Genomic DNA, 19,596 nt, shown 5'->3' on the forward strand with positions numbered 1-19,596 from the left:
GGTAGGATTTCTAAATTTTGTTTTGTTTTAACCCAACATAAATCAAGTTTTTTTAAGAAGAAAAATTACATAAATACATAATTTAAGATATCATAATTTTTAAAATTTTCTAACATAGAAAGAATTACAAAAAAATCCTCTCTCAGATAGAAACTCTATCCCTTCTCGAAAACATCTCTCCCCTCTCAGATACATCCCTCCCATTAGGGGTGTTCGTGGTTTGGTTTGTATCGGTTATTTGTTATGACCAAAACCAAAAAATATAGTCAGTTTTTAAATTTCTAAAACCAAACCAAACCAAACCAAACGAATAAATAACCGTCGGTTTGGTTCAATTTTTTTGTTTTTTTGTTTTTAAATTTGAAAGTAATATGTTTTACATTTGAAAGTAATTTTTTTAGGTCATACGTGTCTCGATAGACACAAACACCTAGTTCATGAACAATCCACCGAAAAGCTACTGTGGATTCAATTAAGAAATTAAGTAATACTAGAGTTATTATTATTTATTTATTTTAGTTTCTAACTCGGTGTCTGGTACCCACATTGGAGCCTAGCTAAATTCAGATTCACGCCGAGAAGTCCCACATTAGGGGGTAAAGCGTTCCCTAACAAAGGCGACTTCGTAGCCAAGGGAGCTCGAACCCGAGATCTCTTTGTTAAAGATGAAGGAGCACTTACCATTCCACCACAACTCTTTTTATCTGAGGTAGGGTAGGTAAAGACTAAAAATATGAATTTTAATGGACTTGGGCTTAGGGTTGTAACAATTCGATTAAAATTTGAGTGTTGGATTTGTGAAAATGATATTAAAGACTTAAGTTAATAAAAATTTAACAAAATATTTATATTTTATTTATAAATAATTATAAAATTTATATTTCTAATTCTTGGTTCAGTTTGATTATTTTTGCGGTTTTTTTTTTTTGCGTAAAATCAAAACTAAACTAAATAGTATGATTTTCAAAATTTAAAATCAAACCTAACCAAACCAAATATCATTTTTTAAATCTATTTGTTTTTTTAACCTTAATCATAAACAACCCTACCTCCCATTAAGTAATGTATAATTTGTAATATATGAGACACGTAAAAAAATTGCATGTGATAGCAATGAAAAATCGAGAATTTTTGTATGCAATTATGAGATTTCTGTGAAATGTCCTTAAATAAATAAAAAAAAAGGTCATTAATTTCAACCCAAAACCCATGAATAATTTTTTCTTTAATTGAGAGGGGAGGTGCTTTTTTTCACTACACTTGCCCGTCTTCCATCCTTAATCTTCCTCTAATTTGTAAACTTTGAAGAGAAAAAATGGAGAAAATGAACCAGGCATTGGAGAAGATGAAAATGTTGGTGGGAATGGATGTAGAAGATGAAGAAGTAGCTCCTCAACAAGAATCTTCCTTTGCTTTCATGGATGATTTGAATCGCAACTGCACTTTGTCAACCAAACAGGTAACCCTTATTGGGTCATTTCATTTTCTCTTCAATCCCAACTTTTTACTTATTCTATGATCTTTGTCTTCATTGGCTACATATACTATTTATCTCTTTCTTTGCTTGTATTTTTGAGCTAAATTGCATATAAATTCATTATTGATATGAGTATGCGCAATACATACTTCAAATCGATCCCTTAAAATAACCTAAATAGCAAAAAACGTCCTTATGCATTCCTGTATCTGATATACTAGGAGTCCAGACCATAAATGCATATTCAAACTGTGAAACTATTTTGTGACTAGCTGATACGACCCATATAGATCTGTCTTGGGGAAACCTTTTTGGGGGTCCAGGTAGAAGTTCCTTGGATTTCTATTTCATAGCAAAATGTTTTAAAACACATATTCAACTTCCACATACTTCTTTTCCAAAAAAATTTCATGACAACTTTGATCAAATATTGTCTTAACAGTTCCTTTAATGAGAGATAATTTTTTTCTTGGGATTGATAACTTGACATAAGTAAACCAACTTTTTGTTGACCAGTTTCTGTTTCAAAGTAGATGTACTCTAAAGGGGTTTGTACAAGTCACTCAATGCTATTAGGTTAAAAGAGCTATTGTAAGTACTTTGTGTATGATGACTTGAATTTTGAGCTAGAACTAGCGAAATTTAGAAGAATGGAAGAAATTCTAGAAACTCCAGCAATGGTAAAATCCTGGAATTGTGCTTTTAACTCACATGACCTATCCTGTTTGGTGAAACACTACATGCTAAAGAAATATCCTTCTGGCTACTGGAATGCTACTCAAATAACATAATGGGATGGTCACTGAAAATGAGTTAGTAGAGTTTTTCTAATAGACATTCCTGCTTAGCATATTGGAAAATGGAATATACTTGTTAACTAGGCAGTCTAAAAATGCTGTAGTTAGTACACCAATATTACTGAAAATATCTCTATCTAGGGATATGAGGAGCAGGTGTTTCTGTGACTCTATTTTAGACGACTTGATAAATAAAGCACTTGTATTGGGGGGAACAATAACTTTTAAGTTAAGAACTCAGGTGATCGTAATCCAAATGTGGACTCATTTGTTCCCCATTTACGGTTCAAGTTTGTATGGATCCTTGAGAGAACAAAGGAGAATAAATTCGACCAATGTAGAAAGTTATATACAGATGAATCTTCACAATCTTATCCCATCACCTTGAAGCTTTGTATGCTTCCCTTTCAACCTCCTTACAAGGTTCAACAATGCAAACTTTCCTGTAGGTTACTGAGAATGAATTGCTCAATTAGGATGGATTGTAAGTTAAAATAAAAAATGAAGTAACTAAATGATTTCGGAAGACACTACGACACAGTCAATTTGTTTGAATAACAAACTGTTTAATGTTGATCTCAAGAGGTTCAAGGTATCAAGAAATGATATGGTACTGCTGAATCCTGGTTTAATACTTTTATATTTATGGATGCCGATATACTTCCTCTGTCCCAATTAACGTGTCATACTTTTTCATTATAGTCTGTCCAAAAGGAGTGCCATACTTCCCTATTTAGGACCAATTTAACATTTAACTTCTTTTATTTTACCCTTTTTTTAATTTATAGCCATATCCCTCTCAAATTTTTTTTATAGCCATATAAATATCTAAAGCATTTTTTAGACTACAAGTTTCAAAAGTTAGTCTTTCTTAAACTCTGTGCCCAGTGGGATTTCACTGGGTATGTAGTCGTTGTTGTGTATAGTTGGCATTGAAGAAAACATGCAGTGGATGTAGTTAGTAATTTCCAGTATGAGGAGGCAAGGGGTGATAGAGAGGGAGAGAGCTTTGAGTTTTTTTTTTTGGATAAAGTAAGATTTCATTACAAACAATATCAAGATGATACTCAATTCTCCCCAGACCCACTTGTGGGATTACACTACACTGGCTATGTTGTCGAATCAAGATTGTGAAAGTACTGAGAAAATGCAGGCTAGATTACATTAGAATCCTAAGCAATCTAGCATGTCCACCTTGTTATTTAAATTCATAACAACATTTCCATCTTTCGAATAGTACAGGTGGTGCAAACAACTATATTTCACAGTCTGCAACTGCTCCTTTTGCCTTCAAAACACTTCTTATTTCATTTTTTTTTCATATAGTCCACGCTATGCTAAGATGAATAACTCTCCAGATCTTCTATAAGGATGCATCTGGACATGCAGTTTCCCAGCACTCTAACACATTCCTGAACGCCGTAGGACTTGTTTAATGGATGAAAAAGTTAGCTATGAACACAGTCCACATCTGCCAAGTAAATTTACAATGCACAAAAATATGGTTCACAGATACACAAGTAGCCTTAGTTGCTCGGACTCGGGTGCGGGTGTCCGATATGAGTGTGGATCTACAGGTTGCATCCTTCATGATCTACTTTTAACATTCGGGGATATGGATTCATGTAATGGATACGGGTGTGGGGATTTGCCTAAAAATAATTAAAATATCTAAAACTACAGTTATAAAACCTAAATTATGAGATATTAGGTGGAGAACTTGAGGAGAATCTTGGAAGAAGATTACAAGAAAAGGAGTGACATAGAAATTTCTATATAAAAGGTATTCCATTTTCTTCAATTTCATGTTAGCTTTTGTAGTGATAACAAAATTCATTAAGACTACCCAGACTTTCCCCATCAATTTTGGTCAAAGTACCCAAAATCGGTTGACCAAATCGGACACGGATCCTACACCCACACCCACACCCATGTCGTGTCGACATGGGTGCGGCACCAAAAGTGAAGAGTCCGAGCAACTTAGCAAGTAGCATCTGCTGCACAGTATCCAACCCTTTTTATTCAAATTTTCGTTTGTTAGACATGCTTCATGAGAAACTAGCCAACCAAAGAAGGCAGCTTTTGTTGGGACTGTAGTCTTCCAGATCATCCTCTAGGGCGACTTTTGTACTTGCACTGGTTGAATAACAGTTGGTATTTTATAGAATGGGCTGACAGTAAAAGAACCTTTTTTACTCACTTCCCAGACTAGGCTATCGTTTCTATTTGGAATTAACCCTACTAATTGCATCTTTTGGATAAATGAATCAACTACTTGCAGTTCCTGTCAAAGAGATTCTTTCTGTACTGGAAATTCCATCATGAATCAATAAATATATCAGCTAAGAGGACTTCCGGATTATAGGTCAATCTGTACAATTTGGGAAATTGATTTTCAGCAAACCTTAACCATCTAATTATCTTCCCAAAGTCTGATCTTTTTCCCGTTGGCTACCCTCAAACAACATACTTGTTGAATCCTTCCAGAGATTGCAAATCTGTCTCTAAACAGCTACTCCATATGGAGTCTTCACTGCTTTAGGTGCCCAAAAGCCTTATCTTCGATAAATCACCTCTACCACTGCTTTCCAGGAACCTTTATCCCATCATATAACCTCCATAGCCATAAACATTGCAAGTTTTGATAGTGAGCTCTAAGATTTCTAACTGTCAGATCCCCTTCCTTCTTGTGATTTGTCGCAATACTCCATTTTACTAAATGAAACTTCCTTCTTTCTGCATTACCTTACCATTGGAATCGCCTTCTGATCTTTCTTTTTTTTTTTTTTTTGAAATTGGTAACGTCGAAAATTGCCTTCTGATCTTATCAATATTCTTCTCCACACTAGCTGGCATGGGGATCAGAGACATTAGATAGGTTGCAATGCCATCAAGAACACTATTTTCTTATGTCAATATACCCCAAATGATAGGTATTGTTGTTTCCAAAGAGCCCACTTTTTCCATTTTACCTACTGTATTTGATACAACATGGGTTTTGATTATTTAACCAATTTTTGCATTAAGCATTGATGTGATGTATTCAGATTTTGGATGAAAACTAAAAAGTGAAAAACAGTCCAAAAATAAATGAAAATACTATAACATAGTAATTAGAGGTAGGTAAATTAGTATGTCAATCAGAAATGTTCATGTGAAATCTTAATATCAAATTGTCTAATATGATGAGCTCCTAAGTTGCTCGGACTCGGGTGCGTGTGTCCGATACGGCTGCAGATCTAGAGGTCAGATCCTTTATGATCTAATTTTTAAGATTCGGAGATATGGATTCATGTATGGATACGGGTGCGGAGATTCGCCTAAAAATAATTAAAATATCTAAAAATAGAGTTGTAAAACCTAAATTATGAGATATTATGTGGAGAACTTGAGGAAAATCTTGGAAGGAGATTAAAGGAAAAGTAGTGACATAGAAATTTCTATATAAAAGATATTTTATTTTCTTCAATTTCAGCTTAGCTTTTGTATTCATTACAGTAATCATTATAACTGTCTAGACTTTTCCCATCGATTTTGGTCAAAGTACCCAAAATTAGTTGATCAAACTGGGCACGGATCCCACACCCATGTCGTGTCGACACGGTTGCGGCGCCAAAAGTGAAGAGTCTGAGAAACTTAGATGAGCTCCAATATAAAGTTGATAGGATAGGGCTAAGTCAATAATCTTTACATAGATTAGGATTTGCCTTGTTGATTGAACATAAATGTATGTTATAGGGATGAGCCTTTTTGAGTGAACATAAATGAATGTTATAGTGTCAGTCACATGTGTAAATCCCCAAAGAAACATGTTTGCTATAAGCTTTAACAGTTGGCCATCTTTGGACAATTTGGGAACCAAGTACCGGTGGTAGTTAAAAATGAAAATAAGGTATAAGACATCTTCATATCTTCCTGACATGTCATGTTGGACATTGCATTGAAGCACGTTGCAGCATTTTAAATCACAGCATTGTTTTATGATGATGTTTTACGGATCTTTAAGTACTTTGAAGGACCTAACCATTTAATACTCATTAGACATAGCTATATATAGAAAAAATGAAGAATCCTTGTAAGATAGGCACCAAAGACGAGAGGATTCAGGACAATCTAATGGCCTTGGAAGATGATATGGAAAATTAGTGTACCTCACAAGGTGGCTTGTATCACCTGGTTGGTAGCTAGGGAAGCAGTACTATCTCAGGACAATCTAATGAAAAAGGGGAAGACTGTTATGCTCCAGGTGCTTTTTTAGTGAGATAGAAACAGAGACAACAAACCATCTCTTCCTCCATTGCACAGTGACTGTGGCAGGTCTTTTTGAATTTGAGGGGAATCAGTTGGTCCATGCCCATGCCAAGACACACCTCAGATTTACTAGCATGCTGGAATAGAGAAGGGAATACATCAGATCACAATGAGAGATGGAAGATTGTCCCCGCTTGCATCTGGTGGACAATTTGGAAGGAAAGGAACCAGAGATGCTTCGAAAAGAAGAGCATCCCTTTCCAGAGTTTGAAGTTGAACTGCCTTATAAACCTTTATATTTGGTGTAAGTGTGTAACCATGTCCTCCCCAAAGAGGTGGAGGTTATTACTCACTTTTTAGATAGTTTAGGAGGGATATAGATGATAGAGCTTTTGGTTTTGCTTACTGCATACTCCTGATGTAATTACTACTGAAATACACCATTGTTGCTGTCTATAAAATGTTAACTTAGAGAGGATTCACAAAGGCTGGATAAAGGGCCTGGAAATTCTCAATCCCTAATGAACGGACTTGTTAATTAACTTAATTTTATGCAGACACATGGATTTAGTGTGTATTGACCTGTGAACGGGATTTTCTCATCATTCAGTTTTCTTTATCGGGTTTCCATATTTCCTCTCTCCTTTTAGTAAGCCACCTATATGATCAGTAATGGGCTAAAAAGAATCTACTTTGTATTGAGTACAACATGAAAAATGTTCAAGAAAATATAACACATGCTTTTAGTGAGATTTAACCAAGAAGAACTAACTATGGTGATCAGTGGAAATGCACACTGTCCGTTGGTCTGTTAAATCTGCTTTATTCATCTTAGATGTGAGGCTTCTGTACACCTACACTGAATTTTCTTGCATAAATTGAATTGGGAAACTAACTGCACTATGATATATGTAACCAGTGACCAACTATGCTCAACTTTTTTCTTTTCAACAGAGGCTTTATGGTTTTGCTATATGCTTAACAACTGGTATCGCCTGTACTCTCTTGGTGAGTTTCACTTCTCTAATTCCTTTCCTGCTTTCATTGCCGTGTCTAGATTTTTTAGGATCTTGGAATGCATTACATGGAGTCAGTGATGCGTAACCTATTGGTTCAACTTTTTCCAGTCAAAAATAATTTATTGCTTTATTGGTGACTGTTGCAGTGAGCTTTTGTCGTGTTGTAACCTATCTTTATAGATGCTTGGCTTTCAGACTTTACATGCTTGTCGCTTTCAGCTCATTAGCTAAAACAGTATTTTTTTGAGTGATTCTGCTACATTTTGAATTGTGATGCAGCTCTAACCTGGCGTTGTTATACCTAATGGGCCTACGGAGGATGCTTCACTTTCTTTATATTCTTCCTTTAAAATTGTCATAGTTTTTAGCGAGAGTGATGATTAGACGGAAAGAGATAGCTAGATTTAAGACTAGAATCTATTGTCGTATACCATTTCTTATGTTGTCTGTGGGAGCAGGATGGATTTAATTCTTGGTAGTATTGATCTAATGAAGATATCTGGATTTGGTGCTTTACAAATGTAGTACAGGAGACAGGAGTAAAGGGGACTAGCCTTTTCTTTTCCAACTTCTTCATAACAATGATGAGGAATTAAGTCCTTGACCAATGTATTTCTTGCTTTGTTGACAAATTATATTTATTTTGAAAAGTTAATATTTTGCAGTCTGAGTTTTTTTGGTCATAATTATTGGAGATATTATGTGCACTACCAATGATTTCTTGTGTACAAATTTGTTCAGAACTAATGGTTAAATTTAACTGGACATTAATCTGAAGGATTTTTTGTTGAATAACATCAGCTTATCAGCAGTCAATTTTTTTTTTTTATAGTTAGCTTATTAGTTCTTTTGTTCTTCAATGAAGTGTTCCCTTGCTAACTTATTTTCTTGTTAGTGTAATTTTTTTTCTATTGTATAATCTTTTTCAGTTTTTCAGTATCAGTTTTTATAGAATAATCGCACGGTTGACATAAGATCTCATGCATATGTAATTGTTTTCTTTATGACAGTCAATGATGGTTTTCTTCAATCCAATCAAGTTTGGAATAACATTTTCTTTTGGGAATTTGCTTGCTCTTGGAAGGTCTGTTATAACATTCTCTATTTCCATTTGTTTTGTATGATGCATGTTTTGATTTTTGTTGATAATGACATAAAATTTTATGAAATGAAGGGCGAAAAGTTCATCCTGAGCCAAGATCGAACTTCCCATCAGATTCATAGTTGCATTACTTATAGCTTCCTTGTTTGTAGACTTTGTGGATTCAACACCCATGTACAAGAAGTATATCAAAAAGTAGAAAATGTGAGCTTCTACAAACAACACCCAATGTTCTATACAAATAGGAACCTTGTGGGTGCACCAAAAAGAAATCAGATTTCAACACCCATGTACAAGAAGTATATCAAAAAGTAGAAAATCCATATAGAAAATGTGAGCTTCTACATACAACACCCAATGTTCTATACAAAATCTTGCGGGTGCACCAAAAAGAAATCAGATAAGAGGCTATTCTTCAAGTATACCAGGTCCTTCTATATTCCATCATTCCCATCAAAAGCTTCCCTATTTTTCTCTTTCCGTACAATCTACATAAGCGCTAGTGGAGCAACATCCAAAGCCCTACATCTTCTCTCCTGTCTTGTACGGATACAAAGCAATGTTTCTTTAACTGTTCTTGACATCACCCATTCAAGTCCAGATGTCAGGAACGGTTAAGTGAATTACTGTTGAAATCCCATCAAAGCATTTGTTATTTCCTTCTTTCCAGATGCACCAAAAAATTGCTGCTGGACTCAATCACCAGATCTTCTTGATTGATTTGTCAACTCTCCGAAAATTCCAGCTTGTCAAAGCATCCTTGATAGTGTGTGGTGTGACCCATTGCAGACCAAAAATAGGCAGAAAAGAATTCCAGATATTCTGTTGCAAATGGGCAGTGTAGTAGGAGATGACCGACTCTCTCCGAGTCCTATAGCCACATATAACATCTGTTGACTATGACAATGTTTTTTCATTTGAGATTGTCCTGGGTAAGAGTTACTCCATTTAGGTCCAGGTGAGGCAGGTGACCTTTAGTGGAAACAATCGACATGACTCTACATCATTTTCTTAGAGCGTTGATTCTCCAATAGAGGTTCTTATTCCTTTATCCTTTAAAAATTGTCTGCGTCTTCTTTGTCTTTGTACTAATTTTCTTGTGTGACAAAGATATTCTTTTTTTTAAGATGGTGGTGTCCGGGCCAATTTGTACGCATCTCGACTATTCTACTAGGTGCTTGCTATCTCCCACCAGCACATGTAGAGGGTAACTCCGCCGTCAAAGCTTAGATGGATGAGAAGAAATCACCTAGTGTTATTTTGCTAGGCTTCTTACATAAATGTACCATCAACCAATTCTTTTTTCCAACTAAATGGCCACATGTATATGTAATGTATCGATATTGTATAAATAGTGTATAACCGTGCATATATGATGTATAGCTATGTATAAGAGATCATAAGGGGATTGGCAAAGTCAACAAATCCTGATGGTTGCTCCATATACACCCTCTTCTGCAAGTTCTCTGTGAAGGAATGTATTTTTTATGTCTAGCTGGAAAAGGGGGCAATGTTTCATTGCTGCCATATAGATGAGAAGATGGACAAAAGCCATCTTGGCAACTGGTGAAAAAGTATCTCCATAGTCAATGCCATAAATTAGAGTGTATCCCTTAGCAGCTGTGTCTCACTTTGAGACAATCAATAGCTCCATCTGAACCTACCTTAACTTTGAATACCCAGTGACAACCAACAAGAGTTTTGCCTTTCAGTAATGGAACAAGCTCCCAAGTACCATTATCATGCAAAGCAGTCATTCCCTCAATCATAGCGTGATGCCAACCTGGATGAACCAATGCTTCTGTGACAATCTTGAGAACTTTGACAGTGGATAAGCTAATAATGTAGGCTTGATATGAAGGTGACAAGCGGTGATAATTTAAATAAGTATAAATGGGGCCTTGATTGATAGTAGTTCTAGTACCTGTGTGAAGAGCAATGGGAAGATCATTTGATGAGTGCTTGACCGAAGCAGGAGACATTGTTGGAGTAGGTAATGAGTCACCGAGAGTGCTTTGTTTACCTGTATTAGAGTTAGAAATACTAACTGGATTAGCAGGCTCAAGGAGGTTGAGGTCGTCGGGAATATACCTTAAGAGACAGAGGTGAAGCGGGGGGTGGAATAGTTGGAACTGGAAGGACTGTTGATATAGTCTTTTTATTTTCCGTATGAGGAGAAAAATATGGAGAAGACTCGAAAAAAGTAACATATGCAGAGATCAAATACTTATTAGTAGTAGAGGGGTCAAAGCATTTGTATGCATTTTGTAGGCAAGAATAAACGAGAAAGACACATTTAAAAGGCTTGTGCTGAAAGTTTATCTTTTCCGGGGGTAAGGTTATTAACCAAACATGTGCAACCAAACACACTTAGAGGAAGGGGGAATGAATTTTGGTCCAGATAGAAGATTGAGTGTGGATTCCTGTACTGCAAAACAAAAGAAGGCATATGATTGCTTAAATAACAGGCAATAACAATGGCATCACCCCAAAAACGTACAGGGACATGATTGTGAATAAGCAATGTCTGAGCTATTTCAATTAGATGTTTGTTCTTACACTCAACAAGTCCATTTTGTTGAGGAGTATGTGCACAAGAAGACAAGTGCAATATGCTCTGGTGCTCTGGGATGACATAAAAGAAGAGAGAAATGGAGAAATATTCTCGAGCATTATCGTTGATTAACTTGTTAATGGCAATACCAAATTGATTGCAAATTTCAACACAATATTTTTGAAAGATTTAGAAAATAACTCATAGCTATTTTTTATTAAAAATAACCATGTGCATAGAGAATAATCATCAATAAAAGTCACAAAATAATGAAAGCCTAAGGAAGAATTGACACAACTTGGACCCCATATGTCTGAATGAACAATTTCAAACGTAGAGGTGGCCTTATTATTGATGCGCTTTGGGAAAAAGGCACGAGTGTGCTTCCCAAGCTGACACGACTCAGATTCTAACAAAGATAAATTGGGAACCATTTTCTGCATTTTCGAGAGACTCAGATGACTTAGTTGATTATGGAGCAATTCAGAGGAAGTAGCAGAAGTGAAAGCAACATGTGATTGTGGGATGGATAGCAAGTACAATCCCTGTGACTCATGTCCTTTTCCAATTATCTGTCCTGTACTCCGGTCCTGCATAAGAACAGAATCACCAAGGTAGATTACAACACATTTCCGGTTTTTGGTTAATTTGCTGATGGAAAGAAGATTATATGGACATGCAGGTGTTAAAAAGGCTGATTTTAAAGGTATGGAAGGCAGAGGGTGAGCTATACCTATCCCTTCTAGAATAATCTTTGATCCATCAGTCAAAGTAACAGTAGAGTGGATAAGGGGTAATAAGAGTAGAGAGATAATTTTTGTTCCCAGAAATATGGTCAGAAGCACCAGCAAGAATACATTGTTCCTGAGATGAAGACTATGCGACATAAGCAAAGGAGTTACCGGGTTGCATTGTGCAAGCAACTGATGAAGTTGATGACTGTTGCCTTCATGCTTGGTACTGAAGGTAGTCATTATAGTTTGCTCCAGTTAATGTGATAGATTGAGATGATCCATCCCTAACATCAGGTGTGGGCAAAATATCGTCTTCATTATAAGCTACATTTGTTGCATATCAAAGGGCGGTCATTATTGCGTGGAGGCATTATTTATCACCAAAAAGATATAGAAACCAGCAGTAGCAGAGTAGAACAAAACTGACAGATTTTTTTTGTTTCTTTGATTCTGTTTTTGCAGAAAAAGAAGGAAATTAGAGAAATGAGGGCTCTGATATGATGACAAATAAAAAGGAGAATAGAATAGAATTTGGGAATTAGTGTCTTGATTATTCTTTCAAGTTAGTGGGATTAATTAGTGTTACAAAGAATGTAAATAAAGGAAGGAAACTAATAAGAATATTACATAATCTCCTAATTGCCTAATTATAGGGATTGATGATATTCTCACATCTACACTGTCTAATAAGATACCATATTTAACACAATTAATTTGGTACCTAATATAGAGCAGCTGATACAAATTCTGGGTATAGTAGGTGACCTGCCTTCAGTATACCTCGGCATGCCTTTGGAAGCAAAATCAAGGTCCATAGAAATCTGGAATGTAGTTCAGGAGAAGTGTGAGAAGTTGTCAAGGTGGAAATATACTATCCTTAGGAGGCAGACTTACCTTGATAAACTCTATAATAGATGCACTACCAACATATATGATGTCTGTATCATATACCCCAGGCAGTTACATAGAGGCTGGATGTAACCAGAAGATGATTTCTTTGGCAAGGTAATAAGGAAAGGTTTCCATTTAGTTATATTGAAAAAGTATTATTAGAAGGAAAAATCAAGGGGGGTTAAGTATCAAAAACGTCAAGCATCAGAGTAAAGCTCTCAAGGTGAAGTGATTATGGAGGTATGCCCATCAAAACTAAATATGGGTTTTGGATAAGTGGGTCTCTCAAGAAGTTACCACCCTGTATAGAGTTGGTCTCTGGAGAACCATTAGATCCTACTGGCCTTCTCTGGATAGTAGAACTGATATTAAGGTATTCAATGTAACAAAACACTTCTCTGGACAGACAGGTGGGTGAGTTCTACTCACTAAAGGCTTTTTTCTCAGATATTTTTACCCTGGCCCAACAACAGAGAAAGACAGTGGCTGAGATGTGGAATCATCAGGGTTGAGATTTATGACTCAGAAGACCTTTGAATGATTGAGAGGTTTCTGGATTGATTGAATTATACAAGTTTTTGGAGACATTTCAAGGATGAAGAAATGGAGGGGACTGCTTATGGTGGAAGGGACATGGCAAAGGTGTGTACAAGGTGAGGGATGGGTATAAGATCTTAAACCAGATTGAGCCACAAAATACCAACTGGCCATGAAAGCATATTTGGAAAATCTAAGTATCTCATAAAGTAGCATGTTTTACTTGACTTTTAGCCTATGAGGCTGTTCTTAGTCTTGATAATGTTGCGAATAGAGGGATATCTCTATGCTCAAGATGTTTTTCATGTGGAAGGGATGTTAAGACAATCAGCCACCTGCTTCTAATCCTGTTTAATCTTTTGACCGTCCGTCCATCTTAATGTTTACATCTCTGCAACACTTATCTTGTGAATATGTTAGGCTTTGTCAGCCCAACATTTACCATCATATGTATTTTTTGAAGACTTGTATCCGATGATATTTCGCTGTAACGTTCTTTATCAGCCCAACATTTACCATAAGACAATAAATTTGGTGTTGTACTTCTTTGTTTCTTGCAATGGAGTATAGCCAAGAAGCATCTCTGTACGTTAATTCCTCTCACCAAATGCAAACCAAAAACGAATTTCGGGTGTTGTAGGCAGGAAAACATTTTTCAGAAAATATTTTCCATTTCTCCATGCTTGGTTGATCAAAATATTTTGGAATTTTCTTTTAGAAACACAAGTTCCTTAAAAATGAGGACAACGATTTCTCTAATGGAAGTAGGGATAACAAGTCCCGTAAGTGACATTACAAGTTCATTGTCTTCTAATTTAATTTGGTGTTGGTACTTCTTTGTTTCAAGTATAGCCAAGAAGCATCTATGTATGTTCCTTCCTCCCACCAAATGTCAAGCCAAAAACAAATTTAGGGTGTGGTAGGGAGGAAAACATTTTCCATTTCCCCATGTTCGGAACTATTCTGGAATTTTTTTTTCTAGCAAAACAAGTTCCTTAAAAATAAGGAAAATGACCTCTTCTCATTCTCTGCCCCATCTCACCCCAATAGTGTTTTGCTAGACTGTTTTTGCTTACTTTCTGAACACAAGAAAATAAGTATAAAGTTTCTAAGAAATATTTTCTAGGAAACCATTCTTAGTTGTGTACCATACACACTTAGTTTCCATTCCCAACTAGGAGTCTCATATATGTTGAGAAGTCAGATACCCTTTCATTATTCCTTTCCACACACAAAACCCATGAGTTTCTTAACTTTTTAGTGAACCAACCATTTTCCTTTCTTCCATACTTAAGTGCCATCACCTCTCTCAATAAAGCCTCTCCCTCATTCTTAAACATCAAAAATTACTTCCGAAGGAGAGGTCTGTCCGATTTAGAAATGTTTCGGACTCTGACCTTCCTTAAAAGGAGTCACCACGTTCTTTCGTTCATATTTCCTTTCCCACTACTCCATAACATAGGAAACCTCTAATCTTACTTCCCTGATCTTCTGATGAGAGGATAGAATAGGGAACAAGGATATGTAGTACGCAAGGATGCAACAGAGTAGACTTGATAATGATAATTTCCTCACTTTTAAGATTTGTAGTGTAATATATAGCATCCAAAACCGGGATTTCTGCCTTTTTTTTATACCATTTTGTGTTTCATCTTCACTTGGATTGTTTTTGGGTGGCAGCACAGCGTTCCTCATAGGGCCTAAACGACAAGTGACAATGATGCTTGACCCAGTTCGTATATATGCCACTGCCATTTATATAGCAAGCATTATAATTGCTCTGTTTTGTGCTCTATATGTGAGTTACTGTATCAGTCACATTTTTTAGTTTCCTCATTTTGGGTTTCGACAAACTTTCCATTCTGTGTCTCATCTACATTTTGCTTGCATCAGGTGCGGAACAAGCTACTGACACTGTTGTTAATTATATTGGAGTTTGGTGCACTTATCTGGTATGTCAGACTGTAGTCATTCTGGTTCAGTCTTGAATAAACATTTTGCGTTAATAATTTTGAGAATTTGAATAAACTAGTATGTTGAGAAGTTGTATATGTAATTTTATTGATAAACATGTAACCCGCAGCCGTTACCCTTTGGGTGCGCACAGGGTAAAACCCCTGCTCCTATGCAATAGCTCGCAAACCACATAGGAGAGGTAACCCGCACTAGGCAAGCCTGGTGCGACGAGCTTGACCCATAAGGCAAATTCCTTGCTTTCGCTAGCAAGGGGTTTCAAGCCCTTGAGACCTCCAACATGAAAGTCTCAAGCCCAAACCACTGGGCCACCCCGAAGGGTGGTAATAATCTCTTATTTAGCAACTTTTGCATTTGGGTCAAACTTAGGGCAGATAGAAGCATTAGCTTAAAAATAAAAAGCTTTGCCCTTATTCTGGATCTGCATCTACTCGACTTTGTTATCTTTCTAAGATTGTCAAATTGTAAATATAATTTCTTTATACTTGAAAGTCGATGCTCTTTTGTTGCATTACAGGTATAGTTTGAGTTACATTCCTTTTGCAAGGTCCATGGTCTCCAAAGTGATGATGGCTTGCTTTGATACAGAATTCTAGGGTTGTATTACCCTGAGGGAAGAATTATACATGCAAATATGTACAGTGTACATTTGGCAAGTTTGCACCACTTGCAACAACCAGCAGGTGTTTTAATCCATAGAAGGGGGGTTAGGTGAGTGCACCTTTGGTCAAATGAAGGTCTTTTGATTGAAATGTGTTGTTTATTAAACGAGCTAACTTCTGATCCTATGTAACACCTAAATTTTTCTTCTTCAAAGTAAATGGAGACTATCGAGTTGGGTATCAAACGGTGGTTAGGTTGGTAAAAAATTTGGGCAAATGGGTTGCTATAATAAATGTGTTGCCAATGTTTACATGGGTTAGGATGGGCTGAGCAATGAGTTAGTTGTAATTCAATTCACCCAACTTTATTCAATGTTTCATTTATTTGGTTTTCCCATTATTCGTATTAAAACTTCAAATTTGTGATGATTTAATTTCCCCTAAATAAATTAAGTTGGCTTTTTAAAAATTATTGAAATGAAACTAAATCACTTAGGGTGTATTTTTCATTGCTACAGTTGTATAAAATATATGATAATGTACTTTGAATTGCCTGATTCATGTCATGTGTACAATACAAGACATTCATTTAAATTATATACTCATCATAACTATTATATAGGGATAACAGTTTGAAAAAAACCCTAACTTTGGTCGGATTTACTGTTGCGATACTAAACTTTCATGAGGATCTATTACCTCCCTAGACTATTTAATACCGTATTTTAAATATATATATTTGCACACCTGAACATAAAAAATAATGCAAAATTATAAATAGTAATGTGTTCACGTGGGCACATATATATCTTTAAAATACACTATTAAATAGTTCAGGAGGTAAAAAATACAATATTAAATAGTCTATGGAGATAATAGGTCCTTATGAAAGTTTAGTATCGCAACAACAAATTTGACCAAAGTTGGGGTATTTTTCAAACCCTTATCCCTATTATAAACAACTATTTTTAGTTTTTAAAACTATCAAATAAAGAAATTAAGTGCACCCTAGCTAATCAATTTGTCAAAAACAATAAATAATAAATAAGATTGGCAGGAATATGCGGATTTCTCGTTTTGTTTTTACCCACCAAACATCGTATCTTTTGGGAAGATCATACCTATAAATAAAAGATATGCATTCATTTGTTATAAGTATCTTTTTTTTTCCTTTTAAGAAATCGAAGAGTTATAAGACGTGAAACAATGATTCTTTTCAAATACAAGGTTTGGTTTTGTTCTCTTCTTTACTTTTAATTTTAGTTATTGTTTGAACTTATTAAGTTTGATTCCTTTCTATATATTAAAGTTGATTTTTTGATATTTGTTTGATCTAATAGTATATTAAGTTGTGCAAATTCTTTACTTTCAATATCGCACTCTTGTGTTGGATTTTTCAAAATTAGTATAATTTTAAAGAATTCGAACAAATATATTTTTATAATTATTTGAAAACCTCCAAATAAGTTTTTTTAAAATGTATTATCATGTTCTTTGGTTGAATTATTATTTAGAACTCAACGATATTTTTGAGTTTGATCTTTTCTTGAAGTATATTTACTTAAGAATTTGGAGAAAGCATGTGTGAAATTACACCTGAAGAAGTTTTACAAAGGAACTCTCAAATTGGTGTTGAGTTTGATAGTGCACTTAAATTTTACAATGAATATGCAAAGAGAGATTGGTTTTGGTGTTGGCAGAGAGTATGTCAATACAAATAAAAAATTACGAAGTTCAAGCTCATGAAATAGATTTAGCAGAGGCTGCGCAACATTTGATTGTATGAGTAGAATAAATTCAAGTTAGATCAGAAGAGCTATCGTCGTACAATACAAAGGGGAAGCAGGTAAATTAACTTACAAACAATATTTATTTTCTACTAAGTTCTAATATTGAAGAAATGGTAAATATTTTTTTTTGTTTCGTCCAGAAGTGTGTTAGAATATTTCGAGAAGAAGAGAATTGATGTCGGATGTTGATGATATGATGACAAATATATTTTGGACGGTTTCAAAAATGATAATTTTTGACCAGACGAATAGAGATTATAGAGCCTTGGCTAGTTTAGTTGGATTGAACAAAAAATTGTTGTTTTTGGAGGAGCTTTAATGTACGATGAGACTTCAACATCATTGTTTGAGACATTTTTCAGAGTAGTGTCCGAAAGAAAACCAAAAACATTTTTTACCGACCGACGACCAAGTTGCTGCTATCTCACTTGTGATACCTGAAGTCCATCACATTAATTCACAGGTTATGTGTTTGGCATATCGAACAAAATAATGCAGCTTTTCGTGGTGATTTTAGAAGATGCATTTATTTATGAATATGTAGTTGTTTGGAATACTATGCTTATGTTTGAGAAATATAACCGCGTGGTTCTATGCATTGAGGGAAAAATTATTTCAGGTGGTATCAATAGCTAGCACACAATTCAGTGAAAGTTTGAATGTCGATTTGAAGCCTCATTTTACATTTATATCCTCCAACTTTGGGTTTGCACACTTAAATTTGCAACACGTATGTCCAGCGTAATATTCTACATGGAAATTTGTGTCCTACTTACATGTATTATGACATGTAGGACTCATGTTTCTTCTTTTTCAACTTTATGTGTCTACTTGTGGACATCCAAAGTTGGATTGCATATATATAAAATAAGAATTCTCGTTAGTAGAACCCACTTAGCTCCGCCTCTGGATATATATATAAGATAGCAGTAGCATGTGGAAATGAGTTAGGTGCAAATTAAAGCTGAAGCAAATCATGAAGGTGACAACTCCGTCTCCTTAAACTAGAAGAAAATATTACTAGTAAAGATATTCTCACAATTAAGATCCAAAAATAATAAAATATAGAAAGCAACAGAAAAAGATCGAGGGTCAAAGGTTGTCTTGAGGTGAACTCAAAACACAAGAAAGTTGAGTTTGCTAACCAAAATGGATCGATATATAGGACACAATTTCATAATGCAAATACTTTCAATCAATTTTCTCTTTCCAATATTTAGAATTACCCAATTATATTTGCTATATCTGTTTTATTAATCGATAGGATTTAATATCAAAGGGAAGTGTTTTCGAGAATTCCGATTTAAGTGCATATCAACACATGTCTTGTGCTGACTTATCCCATAATTCATAATTTTCTCTTTTTATATGATGAAATGTCCTAGCTTTACTCAAATGCTAATTACGGTAACATTTTTTGATCTAAGGTCAAGAAATATGCATATCATTTTCAGTTAACTTCATTTTTATCACTTGTGCATGAACCTTCCTCTTATACATACTTTAGCACATTCACACAAGTCTTATTCACTTCCTCGTGATCAGGTTCATATTTGATGAATCCTTTTATTTTCATTTGTTAATGTACACATTAAACTGTTAACATTTTAAAATTATTTATGTTTTGCAGGCAAACCTTTTTGAGAGTCAAGGATAACAAAAGTTTCAAGATAATATTACATTATGATCTATGCTAAATACGTTTTCAGAACTTTCTTCTTTGCAGTAGTAGATTATTGCATTATTTCATTTTTGTTAATACTCTTTCTCTTTTTTGTTGTGTATTACTTTGCATTTTGAATTATTTTGTTGTTATTGCTCTCCTATATGTATCCCCTTTTTTCGAACTATTTGGTAGTTTTTATTTA

At 35.0% G+C, this 19,596-nt stretch overlaps 1 protein-coding gene across 1 annotated transcript; it reads left to right on the forward strand.

Annotated features, from left to right (window-relative positions):
* Nucleotides 1–1,247: 1,247 nt before the first annotated feature.
* On the forward strand, nt 1,248–16,322 carry LOC125854938 (uncharacterized). Its single transcript, XM_049534547.1, has 6 exons — nt 1,248–1,459; nt 7,480–7,533; nt 8,555–8,628; nt 15,043–15,160; nt 15,256–15,314; nt 15,854–16,322. Exons 1-6 carry the CDS (start codon nt 1,316–1,318, stop codon nt 15,930–15,932), a joined length of 528 nt encoding a protein of 175 aa, XP_049390504.1. The 5' UTR covers nt 1,248–1,315; the 3' UTR covers nt 15,933–16,322.
* The last annotated feature ends 3,274 nt before the right edge of the window (nt 16,323–19,596 follow it).

The sequence above is a fragment of the Solanum stenotomum genome, chromosome 2 (assembly GCF_019186545.1).
Source record: "Solanum stenotomum isolate F172 chromosome 2, ASM1918654v1, whole genome shotgun sequence".
Classification (NCBI taxonomy): Eukaryota; Viridiplantae; Streptophyta; class Magnoliopsida; order Solanales; family Solanaceae; genus Solanum; species Solanum stenotomum.